This window comes from Ictidomys tridecemlineatus, chromosome 5 (genome assembly GCF_052094955.1).
Source record: "Ictidomys tridecemlineatus isolate mIctTri1 chromosome 5, mIctTri1.hap1, whole genome shotgun sequence".
NCBI classification, from domain to species: domain Eukaryota; kingdom Metazoa; phylum Chordata; class Mammalia; order Rodentia; family Sciuridae; genus Ictidomys; species Ictidomys tridecemlineatus.
In genome coordinates this window covers 45989291-46012354 of record NC_135481.1, presented here as the reverse complement: position 1 = coordinate 46012354, position 23064 = coordinate 45989291, and the positions used below count along the sequence as shown (strand labels likewise).

Here is a 23064-nt window from a genome sequence, read left to right as displayed (position 1 = left end):
TCACTAACTATCTATATCACTGTAGTAAATGTCTTATATTCTATTATGGTACCTGAAAAATAAGGGCTTCAGTAGCATTTGCTTCACAGTACAGCTTACACTTACTGAGTACATGAGCACTTAATTTTCTCCTAACCACTGTGATTATTTCCACAAAATTTCTCTTGAAGACCTAACGGCCCCTTCTATTCTCTACATATTATAATCTGCTTCCTACTCCCAGTTGCTGCAGTTGGGCAACCCACCGGGTTCCTACACCTTTCTAAGCTGATTTCAGTATAATTTAAAAATAATTTCATCCTTGAAAATTAGGAAATTAAATAGATGAAAATTAAACAGTGTAACTCAATGGAAATCCAACACTTAATCAACATTTTGGTATATACTTGTTTAGACTTTTTCTAATGCAAATGGATTTTTTTCTTTTAAAAAGGAGTTCTATTATACAAACGTTTTAGGGCATCTTTTAATTTACCACGCCACCCCATACCAGTCTCTGGCCTTGAGGCGGCCCGGTCCCCCACTGCAGCTCCCACCGAATCCCCAGGCTTTCGCTTGGCGGTGCTCCCGCCCCACCAGCCGGACCCCGGGCCGCCCCGCCCCGCGTCCACCCGGGGCCCCATTCCCCGCGCCTCGCCGCCGCCGGGGGCCTGTCGCTCGCGGATGCTCCGTGCGGCCCGTTTCCGGTGAGGCCAGGGCGTCTCCGCGGCGGCCCGGCTCCCGCACGCTCAGCTCGGCCGGCGGCGGCCAGATGCAGGCGGAGCGAGGAGCTCGGGGCGGCCGCGGGCGGCGGCCCGGCCGCGATCGGCCGGGCGGGGATCGCGACCGCGAGCAGGCCGGGGCCGCTTCAGCGGTGGCGAGAGGCGGCGGTGGGGACGGAGGCGGCCGCCGGGGTCGAGGCCGGGGATTCCGCGGAGGCCGCGGCAGCCGAGGAGGAGGAGCCCCGCGAGGAGGCCGCCGGGAACCGCGAGGCCGCGGCGCCGGGGCTAGCGCGCCGGTAAGAGGCGATGGCTGGTGGGATCTGGCGGCACGCAGCCAAGCCTGGTTGGGCCGGGGCCCAGTCGGGAAGGCGGGCGAGTGTGCGGGTGCGCGCGAGTCGGCAGCGGTGCGCCTGCGCGGGATGCGAGGGTGGCGGTGGCGCGCAGGTGCGCGCGAGGTTTCTCTCGCTTCCTCCTGCGGGAAGTAAAGTCTTGTGGGCTTCCGCCTTGGCCCGGCGGTCGCGGTTCTGGAGTTCGAGACCCAGGGCCGAGGCTGCGCGTCTGGCTGCTAGTCTAGGGCGTTTTGGGTCCCTTGCTGTCACCTGCTTAACTCCCGCAGGCGAGGCGTGGGCAGGGCTTGGTCTGTAGGCACCCAGACCCCCAGCTGTTTTATCACCTTGGCTCCGGGTCTGAGGATCCTAGGGGTGGGTGGCTTTGTTCCTCCCTACACAGTGTCTGGCTTGCAGCGGGCGCATAATAATGATGATGATGATGATGGTAAAAAGTCGAATGAAAGAATGCTCCGATGATGATGATGATGATGATGATAATAATAATAATAATAATAATAATTTGAATGAAAGAATGCTCCGGACATTTGGGGGCGAGTTCAGATGAATTTTTTTTTTTTTTTAAAGCGTAGTCCTGTTACACTTACCTGTGTAATCAGGGGTTACTTGCCTTGTCTCTTGAAACATTCACACACTGAATATCCAATCAGTCAGGTGTGAGTTTTGATATGATTAGTGTTAAATTCATAGAGGAAATTTCTCAGATTGGAGCAGGGAATGGTATATACATGAGCCAACTCTCAGCTACTGTAGTTAGAAATACTGTCTTTTTATGAGCTATTCTGTTATTTTTACATTTGTAGTGCAAAATTGTGTTTGTATTTTGAATTCTTATGTAAGACATAGGTTAAAAATTCTTTTAAAAATTTATTCAGGCAAAATTTCCTATTACTGAAATTTGCAATATCTCCCCAACACCCCACTCCCAAGGATACAACCTGGGGCCATGCCACATGCTGTACACTGAGCTATCCTTCTCACCTCAGCTCTAAATTTGTAATATCCTAAGGGCACAGTAGGTAAGATATCTCTAAAGATGGTAGTTGTATACAGACATATGGAGCCGGAAAAATTATAAAACTTAACTTTAAGTGTAAAAACTGTAACCTTGTTAGGATTAAAGTAGGTAACAAGCAAAAAAATTTTAGGGTCAGCTTACCTGCCAGTTTGAGGAAGGATATGATAGAAACCAACACCAGCCTAGTGCCCACTATTTATCACATTTTGTCCTTATAATAATAACTCTATTTTATATAATATGTGTATATATATATAATACAAACAATATATACATACAATCTTCATTTTTATGCTTTAACTGATTTGCTTCAGCTTTCATAGGCAGTGGGAGAGCTGAGATTTAATCAAAGCAGCCCTTGAATTCACTGTTTTATGTCTTTCATTGTTGTGAACCCTTTGCACCTTTACTGAAGACAAAGTACTGTGGATGCAACTTGGCTGTAAGGAGGATTAGGCTTTAGTAGTAATTGTAGTAATAGGACCTTTGATACTAACTACAGTATCTGGAACAAAGCCTTTATTGATAAATGTGTTTATTATTCAGTTCAGTGAGTGAAGGTCCTGCCTTATTCATCTCTGTTGAACTATATTAAATAAAATGATGGTAAATCATTCAGAAAAATAATGATATGACTTTTTAATTTATGCTGATATTGTAACCCATTCTATTAAAATTCTAGGCTTTTATCCCTTGTTGGAATAGTCTTAAAAATTCCATCTTATTTTTTCTTTTAGTATTTTCTCATGTTGTGGTGTCATGATTAGATGTGTCAGTGTATGTCTATGCTCTGCACAGAGCCTGGGACATAAAGATAGCTGCAGTTGCCATCATTGCTACCAATCTTAACAAATCATCCTGTTTTCAGCCACAGCTGGATGAAGGGATGTAGGAAAGGTTATTCTTTCATAATATTTTAGATTGGTGACTCTCAGATGCTTTCCTCTTGTTTCTTTTCCTCCTCTTTTATATTAGAGTTTGGAAGTCATGTCCTAAGTTAAAGGTTATATCCTGGGGCTAAATTTTTCATCTTTTCTGTTGTTAAGAGAAAATTATCAGGAAGAAAATAGAAATTACTGTTAATATCATCACCCAGAAATAATTACTGTTAACATTTTGATGTACATTTTTTCCGTGTACAACTGGAAAGATGTCATGAGACAAATTAAAAAAAGACAATATTATATTGATGTGAAAATTATGACGTGTGTACATGTATGCATTTAAAATTCTGAAAGGATACATATAGGAATACATAACAATCTGTGTTTTGAGTGGGGGAAAATAGATTATTTCCCTTTATTCATTTTTTTATGGTTGTATATTGCCAGAAATATAATCTGTCTTGAAAAAAGGATTCTACAAGTATACTTTTGATTATAAAATAAGGAAGACAGGCAAGACAATGCACATAAAGACTGTAGGGATTATCTCTGGGTGGTGGGATTCTGTGGTGTCCTTCACTATAGAAGTACAGAAGGGAAGATGGTCACTTGAGTTTGGATGGGTTGTACCTGGCCCTCTCCCCTTTCTCTCCTCTCTCTCTCTCTCTCTCTCTCCCTCTCCATAGTCACATCCCATCATTCCCCAACCTGAACTTTTAAGATTAAGAGGTAGTTTTGATGATGTCCCTTTGCTCCTAAACACTTGGGTGTGTATTCCTAAAAAGCAAGGAAATCTCTTATAACCATAGCACAGTAATCAAAACAAGAAATTAACATTATTACAATACTGTCATCTAACCTTATAGAGCTTTTACCAGTTGATGCAATAATGTCCTTTGTTAGACTCTGAATCTTGAAGCAGGGACAGTTCCTTCATGGTGGCAGTCACCATGCATCTTAGCTAGTCTATTAGGTTACTGTTGAGTTTGCAGCTGCCTGCTTCTAATTCAGCCTGGTTATCTAGACGTCCTGTCAATCTTACAAAATTCTTTCAAAAAATTCATTTTCTGCTTAAATTAGCCAGAATTGGTTTCTATAATTTGTAGCCAACTCTAGTGTATTACGTATTCCCTACACTTTTCATATTTCAAAATCTTATTCATCTTCACAAGCTCAGCTCAGATGCCATCTTTCTTTGCGAAGCTTCTCATTTTCCTCAGTAATTTTGTACTTTGTAAATAAAGCACTAATTTTCATTCTTTATTTTATTACACTTAATCATTTACTTGTATGTCTCCTTTATTAACTTAAAGGTACTTGAAAACCTGTACATGATTCAATAACATGAATTGAATAGCATTGTTATTTCTTTGGAAAGAGTTTGGTAAATTTTGCTGAATGAGTGATAGCATTTGGAAGGTACTTTATAAGGTAGATGGGGAAGCTAGCTTAGTGTCCTTTTTGGAGTTCAGGTAGGGAAGTCCTTATGTTTTATTTGCCTTTGTTACATTATTTAAAATACTTTTTTGGTGGTTGAAGGCTCATTAACTAAAATAACTCTTCTTCCAAAGACCAGATATATACAAGAGCTTTAAATTGCATTGGATTTTATATTTTCCTGTTCTAAGATTTAATTGTTTTAAGTTAGATATAAAAAGTCTAAGTCTTAATAGTTTTCTAATTTAATGCCAATAACAGCTTTTTAAAACACCTGAGAATAAAACAGAAATGATAGTATCTAGAGGTTTTATAGCTATAGCATCCCTTCATATTATTTCGTTCTCTTATTGGTTTTAAACTAATTTGTTTTACATATTATGCAAGTTTAATTCTTATTTTAACTATATTTTGGATTCCTTACTATTTTGGGGGGGGGTCAGTCAGTAAATAGAAAGTTTTTTTTTTTAATTGTAGATGGATACAATATCTATCTTTATTTTTATGTGGTGCTGAGGATCAAACCCAGTGCCTCACATGTACGAGGCGGGCGCTCTACCACTGAGCTACAGCCCCAGCCCAGAAAGGTTTTTTTTTGTTGTTGTTGTTGTTGTTATCTGATTATGTAATTCAAATGATATTTGAAATATAGATTCCAATAGAAATTTTAATGTTTTTTCAGTTTTTTCTTTAAGTTTTTCTATTTAGGAAACTACCAGTTTGTTAAATTTTGACTAGAATTTATTTATAAATACATACTATGTTTATTTTATGCACAGAATAATGGAGTTAGATAAATTTTTTTTTTAAACTTCACAGAAGAATGAAAGTACACTCTCATTTTAGTAGTGTTCTTTTATGGATATAAAAGTAGTTCAGGCCTAACTTAGGAGAGAGCATTTCTTGTGTCTCATTGTTATTAATACTTTGGTTTCTTTTGCCAAATAGATATTGTAGTTTCTTATTTTTCTTCAAAGAGATAATGGAAACATAAATTATGTTTCTTAAAACATTTAAAAATATGTTAATTCCTTTAGCGGTAGACTTTCTCATTAAACTATATGCAAAAGAAACATTTAAACTTTGTTTTTCAACAAAGCATTGATCATTTCCAATGTGTTTTGAGTTTACTCCTCTGTTCTCTTGGTGAGAGGTGACAAAAATGTATAAGAGACAAATTGACATCATAATTTAGCTTGTGGTCCAGTAATTCTAAGTCTAACAAATTATGGCACAGATGAATGTGAACAAATTACCAAGTAAGTAGATGGATGTTCATTGCAACATTGTTTAATATAAGGACTACCTGGAAAGGGAGGAATACTGAGCAGCTCTTAAAGAACAGGGTAGATATGGGGAAATGTCGAATACAGAGAGAAAGAGTTACTTTAGAAAAGTTATATAGTAGTATTCCAATTTTATACATATGCTTAGAACATTTCTGGAAGACTGTAGGAAACAGCGATTACCTTTTTGAAATAAGATTAGGAGAAAAGGCAGAAGAAGATTCTCTTTTTCTTTCTGAACTATTTGAATTTTTGTTTTGTTGCAATGCACATGTGTTACTCTTATGATTAAAAAAAAAAAGTTAAATAATAAAAAATGAAACTAACTGAAAACAATAGCTTCTTTGAAGTAGGTCCTAAAAGAAGTCCTCACATTTAAAATATTGCCAGAACTTGGGGCTGGGGTTGTAGCTCAGTGGTAGAGTGCTCGCCTAGCATGCATGAGGCACTGGGTTTGATCCTCAGCACCACATAAATATAAATAAAGGTATTGTGTCCACTTAAAACTAAAAAATAAATATTTAAAAAAATTTAAAAAAATAAAATATTGCCAGAACTTACCTGTGAAGGAGGCAGGTTGTGTTAAATGTAGTTTTACAGATGAAGAGATAATAGTTGGGTGGATTTAGGCCTTTTAAAGGATATAGCCAATTAGTTGTTGGTGGGATTAATAACTGAACTTGATGTTTCTGATTTCCAGAATGACATTTAGTTTTTCATTAACAAATGATTGGAAAAATTTTAAATTTTTTCACTTCTAGAATAATTATTTATGAACTGCTGTTCATGCTTTCCCATCAAGCATGTGTATGTTTTCTAATATATAGCAAGATGGTCAGGCTGTTTGTTGGGTGTAGTTCATCCTTTAGGTTTGTTGACTTGGGCTTTTCTAGTGTATTCAATATGTATCTTAGGTGTAAAATGTGGAGATGTAAATTATTTAAAGTTTCCATCAAATAACTTAGAAATCAAGGTCTCTGTCCAGTTTCCTAAAGTCAGGGATGTGACTTCACCCCCCCCACCCCCCCTCCCCGTGCTGGGGATTAAACCCAGGGCCCATACCCTTTGCAAGTGCTCTACCACTGAGCTACATCCCCAGTCCTAGAAATGTGACTTCCCCATATTGTGCTACCAAAGCTACCAAAGCTGTACAAGCCTTCCTCCCGTTCTCAAAGTTTAAATAATCAGAGTTTCTAAGTTTTTACATTTTGTGATGTCAAAAAAGACTGGAAAACTTCCTTTCGCCTGCCTTTCTCAATTTCTGTTTGAGAACAAAAAAGACTTTAAGGGACCAATCAGTTTTAGGATTTTGGAATGACATCATTGTGGTTTATTATCAATTTAATCAAAGTTATAGATTATTTTTGTTGTTTTGTTTTTTAATTGTTGGTTTCAGTGTGCTCCATAGGTACATATTTTGGAAGTGCAGATTGATTCAAAGTGACTGAAATGATGATGCTTCTTTTCTCTTTGCAAAAGTTTCTGATTAAGGACTTTTTTGGGGGTACTGGGAACTCAAAAATTGAACCCAGGGTCACTTAACTACTGAGTCATATTTCCAGAATTTAAAAAAATATTTTAGTTGGAGACAGGGTATTGCTGAGTTGCTAGGGCCTTGCTAAGTTGCCTAGGGTGTGGCTAAGTTGCTGAGGTTGGCTTTGAGCTCGCCATCCTCTTGCCTCAGCCCCCCAAGCCACTGGGATTACAGGCATGTGCCACCATACCTGGCCTGATGAAGGATTTTTCTTTCAAAAAGTGAATACTAGAGTTGAAAGCAAATGTGTTAAAATGGGGTGTGCTCAGAGCAGGGGCCTGAAGAGTGGCTGCTCTGTTTATAACACACCCAATAGGAATCTGGGGCCATTGTGAGGAGGGGCACAAGATATGTGTCCTTCTATGAACAAATGCCCTACATATAGGGAAAAAGAAAAGAAAGAAAAAAAATGCAAGTGCCTTTTGGCTTACTCAAATAAAGGACAATTTATTTATCTGTCAAATGAAAATTGAACTGTTAACTCCAAATCACTTTCCTAGATCCAAAACAATGAGCAGCTCACTTCAGGCAGAGGGCTGGGGGACAGCTGAGTGGCAGAGTGCTTGCTTTGTGTGCAGGAGGCCCCTGGTGTCATCTTCAGCCCAGGGAAAAAAAAGAATTTAGGTTAATTCTGGACATCATCTGCTGTGTGGAATGCATTTGCTCACAGCTGAGATGAAACCAGCAACCAAAGCCCAGTTTTATCTGTGAACAGCAGATGGGGTAAGTAGTTCAGCATTTTTCCAAATGGGAGTAACGTTCATTTTCTGCTTCAGTCATTCATTGACCTGTGGAATACTTGCAAAGGTGAGCATGGTGTGTCCTGTGAATGTTTCTCAACCTTTTAAAACATGTCTTCTTTTAAAAAATGTGGAAATTTTGTTTTTTTCTATGGCCAGTAATAAACTTTTCCCCCTAAAATATTTACATAACCAAGTCCCCTTAACTCCTTAGTTGAATAAAGTTAATCACACCTATATGTGGCCTACAACTGGGTCATGGTTTTAGACGTGGGGGATTCTCTTGGGGTCTGGGTATAGTGTTTTCACTTATTTCTGACTTAAGCATCTCTGTAATATTTGCTGTATTCTTGTCATCAAAACCATTTCCCCATGATAGTAATTAACTATATTGCTACTGGAAGCTTATTTGAGGGGGTAAACCCTAACAAATATTTTGTAGTTGTGTTCATATACTTAAGAGAGAGGTAGAGTACAGATAAAGTTTGTTCAGAAAAAGTGAAAGACTTAGAGTCTCAATTGCAAAATTGTTTGGGAGTTAATTTTTAGTCTCATTATTGTATCAACTGAAACATTTCATAGCAGTGGAATAAAGTGATTGCTTTTATAAGGTATGTGGGCTCAACACATGCATCCTGTAGGGCTGGCACTCTCATATATGTTTGTGTGTGTGTGTGTGTGTGTGTGTGTGTGTGTGTGTGTGTGTATACATATATATATATATGTATTCTTTATAGATTTTTAGAACAGTTTGATTTACTGAAAAATTGAAAGACTAGAATAGAGAATTCCCATATACCCTGCACCCAGTTTCCCCTAGTAGTAGCATCTCACATTAGCATGCCACGTTTGTTATAATCAATAAATCAAGATTGGTACATTATTATTTTTTAAAATATATTTTTAGTTGTAGATGGACAGAATACCTTTATTTTATTTATTTATTTTTATGTGGTGTTGAGGATTGAACCCATTGCCTCACACATGTGAGGCAAGCACTCTATCACTGAGCTACAACCCCAGCCCTGGTAATTATTATTAACAAAAGCCCATACTTGATTCCAGTTTCCTTAGATTTTTCCTAGTGTGAAGGATCCCATTCAGGGTACCACATCATGGTTACTCATCACGTCTCCTTAGGCTCCTCCTGGCTGAGATAATTTCTTAGACTTTCCTTATTTTCAATGACCTTGATAGCTTGAGGAGTTCTGGTCAGACTGGTGTAGGATGTGCCTCTGTCTACATGCTGTCAACATGATGTTAACCTTGATCACTGGCTGAATTAGTACTTGCTAGGTTTCTCCACTATCAAAGTTCCTTGCCACCTACCTGCTTCCCAGATATACTCTCTGGAAGGGCACCACACTGCAGGGCACCCTCCTAGAGGGCAGAGTGTCTGTGTCATTTGTTTAGCATTCTGCATGGGAGATTTTTCTACTCCACTGACTTACTGACTCAGTCATTTATATTAGTATGGACCCATAGGTGTTTATTTTATATAGTGAGCCTATACTCTGTTTTATTGACCTGATTATTCCAGTTTTGACCACTGGAGGGAGTTTTTTCATTTGGTTCCTATAGTTTCTTTCACACTTTCATCATTGTGTAGGCGTTTGGGGAAGTCAGAGGGGATAGATCAAAATAAGATTGGCAAATTCTTTGTAAATGTTGAAGGGGGTTATTGGTATCTGGGGATTCATGTATAGCATGTTTGATTTTTGTAATAAAAATACAAATTAAAAAGCTAAATGTAGTCTTTCATTTTTCTTCTCTAATAGAAAAGGAATAATTTAACATTTGAAAGTACTATTTATGAAATATAAATAATGTTATTTTAGAAATAGATGAATCACACTTATTCATCTTTAAATTTGTGATCTGACTTTGTATTTGTGTCTCCTAGATCTCTTAGGACTGAGGATGACATGGATTTGAACATTAGGTTTTGCTGTGAATTTGAAGGCAATTCTTTTTTCTTTAAATTATTAATTGTTCTTTAAATTGTAAATTCTTAAAATGTGATTCTTTTGGTTGGGCTTGAGGGTGAGGAAGATAGATAGTCAGATTAAATCTTGCATTTTTCATATCTCTGTAGGTCTGTCTTCCTATTATAGTTAGAATAAGATCAGAGCAGGCACAGTGACTAACCTGTAGTCCCAGCTATTCTGGAGGCTGCTGAGGCAGTAGGTTCACTTGATCCCATAAGTTTGAGGCCAGCAATGTAGCAAGACCTTGTCTCTAAAATAAAGTCAAATCCCATACCACATCCTGAAAGGCTTTTCATGATATTGTTTTTTCTGGACCTTCATTTCTTCACTCTGTCTTCCTAGTTTAATCCTGTTTAACCATGTGACTGAGTTCCCTTGAATGTGTCAGGGTTGTTTTTCTTGAAGGTTGGGGCCCTTGCTGCCTGGAGCTTTCTCTGCCTTTCTGTCTCTACGTCTTTGCCTGGCCTGAGCCCGAATTCCACCTGGTTCTCCACTTAGACATCTCCTCAAAGGTTGGCCCCTCATTCTCCATCTGTTTACTTACTTTATTTCAATAGCATTGATCACTACCTGACATTGTTATTTGCCGCAGTCTGGCTGGGCACAAAATCATGAGCCACTCAAGCAGGAACAAACTTTATTTCCAAAACTTCCGCAAATGCCACGCATGCAGTTTTCTCCCGGGCCACACCACACCAACCGGAAATCCTTTCTTGGGAAGTCCCTTTTACCGTACTTCCCCAACCAATGGGAACTCTCCGGGAGTCCTGGGAGAGCTCCAAAGTAGCAGGCCAAGGCGGACTGCAGGGGTCTAATATCCAATTGAATGCACATCTTAACATAATCATTATCATCTAAATGGCTTGCTGGCGTCACCTTTCAACCAAAAATGCCATGCGTCATTCCTACTCGGCTATGGCTCTTAGCAGTTATTTTATGTATTTATACCAAAATTATATATGTACTTATTTGTTGTTTGACTCCTCCAGGAGCTATTGAACTCCCCAGGGCAGGAGTCTTGCTCATTGCTGTATTTTGTGCACATTGGCCAGCACCTGGCATAGCATGGACTCTCAGTAGATATTTACTTCATGCTTAAGTAGTAGGTGTTTTTGTTTAAACAAAGGATTACTTCCAATATTGTAGAAATATTCACATTGATTTTCTGTGGACACGTTTTGTGCTTTTCCTAATTACAACTAAGAGTAGAGAAGGAAGGAGAGGTGGGCCATGCATCTAGAGTAGTAGAACCCAACTCTACTCTCTGGGCTCCTTTCTGTATGTAGTTTTCTATTTTGTCAACAGTGAAAAAAGCCAGAATGAGTGCCAATGCCAAAGAAAGAGATATCTGTCAGAATTTATAATACAAGCTTTCTTTGATGCCTTCAACAGCCTGCAGCTGTGTGGATTAGGTCTTCTTAATGATAATGGGAAGCACGGGGAAGCTCAGGCTGTTGACATGGAGTTGTTAACCACCACCTGGACTCTAAGTCTGATATGATTGAAGGGCTGACAGAGTGGGTCTAGAATAGGACATTGTTGCAGAGGTCAGGTGGTTTTGTTTTTCTTTCCTTCCATTCTTTCTGTAGGGCCTAAAGTAGTGACACCTAGGAGGAGGACAAAAAAGAGTATGAATGTCCTAAGTTTATAAGAAACAGTGATCAGGTTTGCTCCACCCTGATATGGAGAGGAAGGTGAGAAGGGTGGGGCTCTGCTCAGGTGAATGTGGGCACTCATTGTCTGACTATTTAAGAGAGACACTGCCTCAGTATTTAATATTGAGGTTGTGGCTAAGATGAAGTTAGTCCACTGAAGCTTGTGTCTGTTGCTGACTACCAAAATCCACGGACAAGTTACCCGAGGACTCAAAAAATAAAGAAAATCTGGCGGATGGGGAAGATATGGAAGCCTGGAGAAGTGAACTGTTTGTGCAACAGTTGGGTGAATTTCTTGTAGCTTTTCTTTTCTCTCTGGTCTTTCTCTCTGGCTAAAGGGCTCTCAGCAGAGCTGCAGTGGGGGGAGGAGGGGAGTTCAGAGGTAGCTAAAACCTAAGTCCCAGCTTTCTGGCCAGAAGACCAAGGATTTGTGGGCTGGAGAGAATGGAGGGAATGGCCTCTTCACTGAATCACGGTATGCAGATACCTTAGAGAAACAGAGTTCCTGGGCCTGTAGAAATCATTTCCTTTTGGCAAGAGAACCTTGAAAGAATCAAAGGCCAGAGTGCGGGAGTATGCCTGTTTTGATTTCTCTTTTTTCTTTCTTTGCTTTGCCCCCTGTATGGCTCTCTGAGGGTGTCCCTCCTGAGGGGCAACACAGGCAGCTAGAACCCCCAAAGAAGCCCCAGTCTATGGGACAGAGAATTGGGAGAATCCTGGAGAGGAAAGAGCTGGGGAAAGGTCACTTCCTATGTTGTGTATGAGCTGGCCCAGGCTCCTTTTGAGCTGTGTTCATGGGACAGACCCAAAGCAGCATAGCAATAAGCCTTGAGAACTAAAGTGATATTGGAACTGTCACCCACTTGCTGTTTAAACCTAACCAGATTGATGGCCTGACAAAATGGAACAAACAAAACCACAGTACTTTTTGGAGAAAGTGGACCAGTGTTAGATCGTTGTAGTTGAAATGAACATACTCAAGAACAGCTGTATGAGTTGTTTATGATTACTGGTGAACTATCTTTATGGGTTCAAAACTGTCTTTAATGGGACCCAGAGACCAAGAAATTAAGATTCAGAATGTAATTCAAAAGTTTCACTATACACCTGGGAAATGTAACCAACTTTTGAGGTGAGAGACAATGAATGCCAACCTAAGATGATCCAGATATTGGAATTAGTAGACAGATATTAAAGCAGGTATTATATATAATACACTACATGAGTCAAATTGTTTTGAAATGAATGGAAGGATAGTTGCTCTTTAGGAGAGAAAGTAGGAGAAAACATTTGTGACTTGGGGTTATTCGAAGATTTCTTAAGGAACCAGAAGTGCAAGCCATAGAAGAAAAACAAAACAAAACGGGTAACTTAGTGCTCTGGGAAAGACATTCTAGAGAAAATAAAAGATAAGTCTCAGCCTGGGAGAAAATATTTTTAAATGGCATATCCAACAAAAGATTGAACTGAGCATCAGCATATTTTTGTGTAATTTAATAAGATAAATACCCATTAAAAAATGGAAAGGGGGGGGCTGGGGCTGTAGCTCAGTGGCAGAGCACTTGCCTAGCATGTGTGAGGCACTGGGTTTGATCCTCAGTACCACATAAAAATAAATAAAGGTATTGTGTCCAATTACAAATAAAAAATATAAAAAAGCATTTTGTCCATCTACAAAAAAACTACAAAAAAATAAAAATAAGAAATTAAAAAAAATGGAAAAGGGGGCGGCTGAGGCAGAAGGCTAGCAAGTTCAAAGCCAGCTTTAGTAACTTAGCAACTAATAGCAACTTGTCTAAAAATTAAAAAAGGGCTGGGGATGTGGCTTAGTGGTAAAGTGCCCTTCAGTTCAATCCCCAGTACAGGGTGGTGGGGGAGGTCACCAGATATAATGGAGGCAAATAAGCACAAGATGCTCTACATCATTTGTTATTAGAGAAAGGCAAATTAAGATCATGTGAGAAACCATTATGTGTCTATTGGAATAGCATAAACACCTGATAACACTAAAGCCTCGGGTTTCTCCTCAGGTTAAAGACATGAGCCAGGAATCTCACTGTTAGGTACATATGTGTACCCAAAGAAATGGAAACTTGGATGAATATTAATAGTGGCTTTTAAAATACTCAAAACCAGAAACAACACAAAGTGATTTTTAACCGATGAATAGATACATGAACTGCGGTACATCTATACAATAGAATACTAGTTGGCAATAAAAGGAATGATCTACTGTTATTCACATCAGCATTAATGAATCTGGAATGTACTCTGCTGAGGGGGCGTGGGGAGAAAGCACCAAAAGCTATGTGCTGTATGATTTCATTTATATGACATTCTGGAAGGGAGAAATAATAGAAATGGTATCCAGTGGTTGAGGTTGGAAATGGAGGCAGGTTAGTTACAAAGAGTGGCATGACGAAAATTTGTGAGATGAGGGGATTGTTGTGTATCTTGCTTGTGGTGGTTACCTGATCACATAAAATAAAAGTATTGTGTCCAATTACAAATAAATTAATTCAGAAAAGAATTTTTATATTTTTTATCTAAATTGTAGAGCTTTGAATTCATTTATCTAAAATTGTAGAGCTTTGTTTCTCTATGTGTAAGTTAAACAAAGGAAATAATTACCGAGTTGCCATTTAGTTTTGATTTTTATTAGATTCTAAAAGGGTAAGTATTTTAGACCAAGAAGACTGTTTTCACATGAAATACCTTGGCATCTATCTCAGTGGTAGGTCTTCGGCCCTCTTCAGGGACAAGAGAGAAGAGTGTGTTCAGCCGCCCTGAAACCTGTGATTCTTTTAAATGTTTTTTTAAAAAAACAGTGCTGGTTGACCCAGTGAACCCAGATTTAAAGTTAGGTAGTAAGTGTAGTTAGGTAAATCGGGTCTAATATCCAGTGGAATCTAAAATGGAGGCCATACTGAGAATGATTCTGGGAAACGGAAACGCAGGACAATTCATGAAATGTTAATGAAGTCCCAAAAAAGCCCTAGGCCCAAAGTCCATTCCAAAGGAATGTTAATGGAGCCCAGGAAACGGCCCCCAACAGATTTGGAGATAGCCCATCCCAAAGAAGTGTTAATGAAGTCCTTCCTGCCCAGATTACTTCTTTGCCCCACCTTTGTCCCACCCCTCGGTCCTTCCAACCTACATTCCATCACTGAAAGAACTATAAAAAGGGGAAACAACCGAACTTCCACGGATTCCACCTCTTGGGTCCCCTTCTTCCTCCAGGAGAAGTCTTTTCTGCTGTCCTTTAATAAACTTCTAATTTTTCACTCTGACCTTGCCTTGGCGTGCTTCTCTGGTGTTATTCTTCAACATTGGGGAAGCAAGGACTCGTCACGGGCCAACATCGGTAACACCAGCATTTGAAAATTGCCTGTCTGAATAAGGACTCTGTTCTTATAGAATATCACTCTTTCTGTGTTTTGAGTGGTTTCAGGATCATTAGATACAAGAAAAGGAAGAGTTCCCCTCCCCACTCTTTTTAACCTTTAATGCATCAAATTGCTGTGGATAATGACTGAGGAAGAGTCTTGGGGTTTGTTTAGAAGGAAGCAGGAGTTGCTTTGCTGTTGATGGTGACATTTTCATTAGGACAGACCCTGTCTCAGCATTTTCCTACCCCTTTTATTCGTGAGGGCTAACTTCATAATAACCCATTCAGAACTATCTTGATGATATCATACTCCTGAATTTCCTTTTATTCTCTCCTTGTCAAAATTGTGTAACAGTGTGTTACTCAAAGAACTTTGAATTTCCAGTCTATTGTCATTACCTCTGTAGAAATCCCATTGGTGGGGTCCCTATTTTGAGGCAGATGATCTTTTTTTTTTGGTGCTAATTACGTTATAACAAGATCCCATGTTTTCTGCCAAAGCCACAGTTTGTGTCCTGTTAGGATTTAGTTTTGTCAGGTTTATTCCTTTTGAGAGTTTGGATTACAATTTTAAATTCACTGACCTCCTTGTTAGAGGTAAACAATACTAGTATTCAATTTATATTCCTCTCCGAAGAATATTTGGATATTTGGAGACTGTTTTGGTGGGAATCTAGAGAAGATATTAAATGTTGCTTTAAATTTCTATGAAGCAGAGAAGGATAACCTCATACTAAAGGCAAGGCACAAGTAATGTTAGCATTGCTGACTCCAAGGGAGCCTCTCTGACACCTGAAGATTCCGGTTTACAAGGCCCAGTCCTTGGCTTTTATGACCACATAATCTTAATCCTGGGATTTGCATTTTGCCCTTATGGATCAGGAGCTTTGAGAAGATCCATCTTTCTCTAATGCAAGGTAAAAGCTTTCTCCTTCCTTATGTGTCTCTGCTGCCCTTTCTTTTAATTAAAATTTTCCTTTCCTAGTGTTGGAAAAGCGTCCTAAAGGTCACACTTAAAAAGCTGCAGAAGGGAAATGCAGATTACATTATTCCATCCTGTCATGGGGGAAATGATCTCTTGAATTGCTCTGTCTCTGAAAAGTGCATTTTCTTTTTTCTTATTTCTCTATTCTGGTTAAAGTAAGGACAGAGAAGGGAGGGATTTTTGTTGACAGCAACCATGATGTCATTCAGCTGATGGCTGGGGAGCTAGAGAAAGCAGTTCAGTCAGAAAAGTGCCAGCCTAGTGCCTTTCAAAGGTCGTGGCAAAAGTAAGTTTCAAATATAATGCATGCACTTGTCTTTGTTGCAAACAGTACGATCTTATTCCATTTATAAAATATTGTTGCTTGAAATCTCTAAATACAGTTTTTGCAGTAGTTGTCATTTGATTTCTGTAGACTTTAAGGTAACCACTGACAGGTATTGTGAGAACTCAACATTCTTTTAGTGTTCTAGAAGATGAAGGAAAATTTGAATATAAAATTAGCCAGCCTACAAAAGAAAAAAAGATATGCAGTTTATAGCCTTTATCCATTTGGGAAAAACTGAAAAGGAGGATGATTCAAAAGAGGATCTTCAGGTTCTGGGTAGCTACAGAAGGTGGAGCATATATGAAATTTCATGAGTCAGGTAGAATCCATGTGCAAAGAAAGACTTCTCAGATGATTGATCTAATCCTCACATGGTGCAGTGTGTATACAGGCTGTCACTTTAATATAAGGTGACACTTGAAGAATTCTGGTAGGTACATTTTTCTCTAATGTGAAATGGCAAATCAAACATCTTTTCTTGGTTACAGCTTGAGTTTGGCCCTTGTCTAAAAAGACAACTGTTATGTGGAGATTGTAACTTGAATCTTGTGAAATTTGATCTCATGGTTAAACTTATAGCCTCTGGTCACAGGAGGGAGAGTAAGATAGTACTTTAGTTGGGAGACTGAATGACATGCTGTGAGGAGCTCTTATAAAAGCACACAAAATGTCCAGCTATATGTCTGTGACTTAGACTGGGTGCAATGAATGCAACCCCCTTGGAGTTGTAGTGTGAGGAGGGTGGGTGCCCCACCAGATGGTGGCATTAAACCTTGATTAAAAGAATAGGTGGAACGAGGTTTGGATCACACCTGTGTTGTATAGGTTCCTTTCTTCATATTTTGCCTTTGTCAGCATCTGACTTCTATTTTACTTTGCTCTGAGGTATTTTGGTATTTTTGCTGTGTCTTCCTACTATCAAAACATTTCCTCATTCTGTGAACCTTGCTGTTTTCAGTGATCAAGTTTTTGGTTTAGGTTTGTTCACTTGTGTGGTTGGTAAGTTTATGGAGTGGATACATTACCTGTTTCAAGTAGATTTCATCTGTCTACGTATAATTAGGTGTAAGTAAGATCCTGCCTATCATCCAGGTTGTTATTGAAGTTAGACAAGATACATAAGAGGATGAGTTTTGAAGAGAGAAGATGTTACTAATGTAAGAAAGGTAGTTTCACATGATAGAAGATGATTCTTGGCTGGGGATATAGCTCAGTAGTACAGCACTTACCTATTACAAGTGAGTCCCTAGATGAGATCCCCAGCAAGAGGGGAAAACAGATGATTCTTGGATGATTGGTCTGTCTTGCAATCTCTCTCCTGACAGTTAAGGTCTCATTTTTCTCCATTGATAGTCATGAGTTTTGAGCTGAACTTTCACAAATGCTTTAGGTACTAAGATGTTTTACACAGAGAATTAACTTTTTTTTTTTTTTTTTTTGAGGTGCTGGGGATTGAATCCAGGGCCTTGTGCATGCAGGGCAAGCATTCCATCAACTGAGCAGTATCCCCAGCCCCAAGAATTAATTTTTACCAATATTATACTCAGTGAAGATTCATTTGCAAAAGTGCTGGATTGCATTTTAAGAGGTTTTTATTCTGCCTTTACTGATAAGATCTTGGGCAAGTCCTCTCTGAACCCCATCTTTGTAGCCTAGGGAGTTAAACCAGAACAAGGATGCTCTAAGGGAAGTAGTGTTGTTTCAACCTCTACTTTCCATTTTGCTTCCTTGGATTACTATGGTGGAGCAAATTTGTAAGCCATCAAGTATGGAGGATAATAATAATAATAATAATAAAATAAATAATAATAATTAGTGCTGGGGATTGAACCACATCCCCAAACCTTATTTTTTGTTTTGAGATAGGGCCTTTTTAAGTTGCTGAGGGTGGCCTTGAACTTGTGATGCTCCTGCCTCAGCCCCCAGAGTCTCTGGGATTACAGGCATGCACCACTGTGCCTGGCAAGGAGGTCTATTTTAAATGTAGAAAAGAATATTATCTAATAGTATAACCTCTATTTTGAGCAATGGAACAGGCATTTTAAAAAAATCAAGAATTCATTGTGTTGTAGGGACAAATGAGGCAAGGCACTGAAGATAGCAGGAAACAGTTTTATTTGGCTGCAGCCAAGCTCAGAGGGCACAGCTTTTGCTGTAATCAATTAATACCCTGAACCCGGAGTTCAGGTAGTTTCAGAGTTTTATACCCAGCATGTAAAGGGAGGGGCTCAGAAGTTCACAGTCTGCAGAAGTTTACATAAAAGCAGCTTTTTCTTTTACTGTTTTGGGCAAGTTAACACTTCAAGGACAACACCTGGGAAGGGGAGAGATTCTTCTCCCCTTTCTTTCCTACCCTTGCCAGCTATTATTGTGGAGCCCAATTGGTATATTCTCTTATCTTAAAAATGTAGACATCTCTGTGAAGCCCAGTTCTCAAGGCCATAGGCCTTGTTTGCACATTGCTACAAACTTCTATACTGGATATGTTTGTGAAAAACTAGTAAGGGGGTGTCCAGCACCTGGAATGCTGATTTCTTCCCGGCCATTGGCCAACTAAGATAGGGCAACACGAAAATAGGAAGTTTATCAATATTGAACTCTTTTGTAGAGATCTTTTGCTGGCAGTCCTAAAATCAGCCACGGTGAAGATTTCTGGAGAAGCCCAGTTAAGACTTTTTGTGGAGAAAGGGGGCGCCACTTCAATTGAACCTGTTGTGTGCTTTGGATAAAGTGCAATAGCATACAAAGGAACTGTAATAAGACATTGTGATTCTTATTTTGTAAGTTTTACTAGAATAAATGGTAGCCAAGTTACAGAAATTTAAGTGATTTCAGTAAGTTTGTCATGGTAATTGGCATCTTACTAAATTGATAGCTACATGGCTGTGTAGATGTTGTGTGAAAAATCTTTCAAAATCTATGGTGAGAAGAAACGTTTTTGGGGAAGCTGCTTAACTAGTAGATGAGAGTTCCATGCTATTGAAAATGGCAGGTGATGGTGGTTGTTTGGTTTGTTCGTTTTGTAGGAGGGAGCTGAGCTTTTCAGTTCTAGGCTTTTTGATGAATTTTTAACAGATAAGGTGAGGGCATGGATTCATTGTAGGTGAGAAGATGTTGGCAAATGGTCTCTTTATAAGAGCAGGAGATGATTTAGAAGGCAGTAGGGTTCTAAACCTCCTTTACATTCAGGGTTCACTTTTTTTTTTTTTTTTTTTGCCATGTTGCCCTTCCTGGGCTCAAGTGATCCTCCCACCTTGGCCTCCTGAGTTGTTGGGACTGTAGGTGTGCAACATGGTAACCAGTTTAGAAACAAACCCTTTGTCTTTCACAAAACAAACAGGTTTCAAAATGGAGCTAGTCACCAAAGGAGGGAATTCTGAATATTTACATGGTTTCTTCCCTGTTACATGCTCCAAGTCTGCTGTCTGTACAAGGACAGACATTTGGGTTTAACAGTGGTGTCATATTTGATGGAGTTTGTTGATTGGGTCAAAAACTCCTGTTAGAAATATTTTATAAAAGATTCAGGTTGCATTTTGTACCCAGAAAATAAATATTATTGAAGTGTGGGATGAAAGGAAAAGGGGGAAACTTGTAAAAATAAAGGGACTGCCACATGTCAAGAGTCAAGTAGGAGAAAAGAGACAGTTCCCTGTATAAGATAGATGAACACCTATCAGAGACCACCTCAGTGGCTTGTCAGTATTTATTTATTTATTTATTTATTTTTGTACTGGCAGTTGAACCTGGGGATGCATAACTAATGAGCCACATCCCTAGCCCTTTTTGTTTTATTTAGAGACAGGGTCTCCCTAAGTTACTTAGGACCTTAAGATGAGACTTGCTTTGAACTCATGATCCTCCTGCCTCAGCCTCCTGAGTTGCTGGGATTACAGGCATACACTGTAGCCCCCAGTGGCTTATCAGTATTATAAAAAGTTTGTTTATAAAATATATTTTTTAAAATATTTTTTTTTAGTCATAGTCGGATCCATACCTTTATATTATTTCTTTTTATATGGTTCTAAGGATTGAGCCCATTGCCTCACACGTGCTACCATAGAATACATTTTTTGAAGTCTGTTGTTCTGATTGCCATGTGTACTTCATTCTGATAAAGAATCTAGGAAATCAAAATTTCTGCTGTATTACGGTTTTATTCATCCTGTTTTGTGGAGTCCTATAGAACAGTAGAGTTAGTTTTTCATGTGGCCAAAGCTAGAAGTAGCACAGGTAGTTTTTTAGTTAAGGTGTGATGGACCCGAGAGTTTGTAGTATGACTTGCCTTCAATTTTAGACATAGAAGAGTAGAGGCCCCCACCCCTCACATTACTCCCCCCCCCAAAAAAAAAGAGAAGTTTCTGTGTAATTCCTTTTTCCTAAGAAAAAGAAACAAAAAGTCTAATGTAGCACCATTTCACTTTTTTGGACTTTTACATTACAGTAACTCTTTTCTTTCAACTCAGATGGGTACTTGGATTTGCTTTTCTAGGTGGTAGGTATAATGTTAAAAATACTGAAAAGACTGGGATTCAGGTAAATTCAGGTAAATTTCCTCAATGGGATTGTATTTTCTCATCAGCAAAGGTCTATCTCGGAGCCAATGTTCCCAATCCTGTTTTATTTCGTTGTAGATTTAGAAAAAATTCAGGATCTGAAAAAAACCTCAAATAAGAAAAATAGTTCCAATAAGAAGTGTAGATCTTAGTGTAGAATGTGTTTCATTCATTATAGATTGAAGAAATTCAGGGTTTGTGGTGGTGGGGGGGAGAAACATGGATTTTTTTTCCTCCATTAATTATGTGATGTAGACTGTGTGGAAAAACTGTCTTTGCTTCCAAATAGATAGGACCATGGTATGATATCAGGCCTTTCATAAGAATATGAAAAATTTATTAATGATTCTTAGTACAGAAAGAATTTTAAACTTATTAGATGAAATTAAGAGCAGGTAGTATGATTCGATTAAAAACAAAACAAAACAAAATTTCTTCCTAGTTTTATGTCCGCATAATGGTTACTGTTCAGATCTGAGGGAACACTGTTGAAGGCAAGTTGATGTCCAAGGAGCTGGCGATGGAGAGAACAGGTGCACTGTCTTTTTTTTTTTAAATTTTTTAAATTTTTTATTTATTTTATTTTTTTTTTAAAGAGAGAGTGAGAGAGGAGAGAGAGAGAGAATTTTTAATATTTATTTTTTTAGTTCTCAGCGGACATAACATCTTTGTTGGTATGTGGTGCTGAGGATCGAACCCGGGCCGCACGCATGCCAGGCGAGCGCGCTACTGCTTGAGTCACATCCCCAGCCCCCCCCTTTTTTTTTTTTTAATTTTTTTAATATTTATTCTTTAGTTATTGGCGGACACAACATCTTTGTTTACATGTGGTGCTGAGGATCGAACCCCGGCTGCACGCATGCGAGGCGAGCGCACTACCGTTTGAGCTACATCCCCAGCCCTCAGATTCTTGATTCTGCTAACAGATAGTAATTACTTTTTCATGTCTCATTTTTATCAACCACTTTCAATAAAAAATAACACCTATGAGAAGATGTAAGAATGAGAAGGAAAGGAATGGCGTGACAACACTGAGGCACCAGGGAACAATAGCTTTGTGAATGGGTTACCTTTCCCTTTAAGCCCAGGTTCTCTCTACCCTATTTTCTTTCCCAGGAACTGTTTTGATGCTACTGAGCAGTACTGAGACTTGACTTTTTCCTTATGCCTTTGAGACTGAGGGTGAAGTTTTTAGTTAGATATATAAACAGTGGGATTGTATTAGAAAAAAACATTTTTTTCCTAAAATATATTTTTAGTTGTAGATGGACACAGTACCTTTAGTTTTACATGATGCTGAGGGCCTTGTTCATGTGAGGCAAGTGCTCTACTGCTGAGCTACAACCACAGCCCCTAGAAAAAACATTTTTGATGCTTTGTAGAATTCATTATAAAAATGCTGTTTTCATCTTCATCTGAAATCAGTTTTTCCAACTCTTAGAAGGGCAACTTTGTTAGGGCAGCTCTTTAGATGTCATGCTCTGGAACAGCTTCTGTTCTGAGGTGTATGAAAATAAGGGCTATATCCCACTGGACACTGGTCCCATCTGTATCTTGCCCTTCCTTTTCCTTTATCTTTATTCTGTTCAGTGTGGATTCTCCCGAGGGTAGGGTTTGGCGCATTAGTTTTCAGAGTTCACAGGGCCCAGGCTTAGCCCCTCCTTGTATTATGGCTGTTGGAGTTAGACCTGACATACTCCGCTGCTGCTCTCTGATGGGCCCACTGAGCTTTCAGTGAGTACCTCACGTTTACCTTGGGAAGCTCAATCTGCTGCCCCACTGCTGCCCACCTTGGCTTCCTATTATGTGTGTTGCAACCTCACTTTCACAGCCTGTGACTTTTGGTGATTTGTTTCTACCCACTCATATTTGAGACTTTATGGAAAAATTTGTTGCTAGCTTTCTGTGAATGTTTTCCCTAGATTTTACATTTTGCTATCCTCTTTACTCGGTATGTTTTTAAGGGGGAAATTTGGGCAGACTGAAAAATCATTTCGCTAATGCTACCATCCCCACATCCTCAAAAATGTTTTTATATTTTCAGATTTTCCTGTTGTTGACCTTCCTGGGTTTCATTTTGAACAGCTCTCATCCCTTGGTCAGAGGTCTGGGCCTAGAAAATGAGGATTCCCTCCAGTCTGCCTTCTGGCAGGAGCTGTAGCTGTTTTCTTTATTAGCCTGAGGCCATGTGGCCAAGGCTGGAGATAAATCCTTTCT

The 23064-nt window shown here is 39.1% G+C and overlaps 2 protein-coding genes and 1 non-coding gene across 3 annotated transcripts in view; 2 read left to right on the top strand and 1 right to left on the bottom strand.

The window, feature by feature from the left end:
* Chrm5 (cholinergic receptor muscarinic 5) overlaps positions 1–23064 on the bottom strand; it is a 79339-nt gene that overhangs the window by 14281 nt on the left and 41994 nt on the right. The gene's annotated exons all lie outside the window — the stretch shown is intronic.
* Aven (apoptosis and caspase activation inhibitor) overlaps positions 627–23064 on the top strand; it is a 152750-nt gene continuing 130312 nt past the window's right edge. Inside the window, exon 1 of the mRNA XM_078049894.1 lies at positions 627–997. Coding sequence (XP_077906020.1) covers positions 752–997 — 246 coding nt within the window. The 5' untranslated portion in view covers positions 627–751. The remainder of the gene's footprint in view (positions 998–23064) is intronic.
* On the top strand, positions 7464–7590 carry LOC120887077 (small nucleolar RNA SNORA11). Its single transcript, XR_005730245.1, has one exon. It is a non-coding gene; the product is annotated as a small nucleolar RNA SNORA11 (small nucleolar RNA).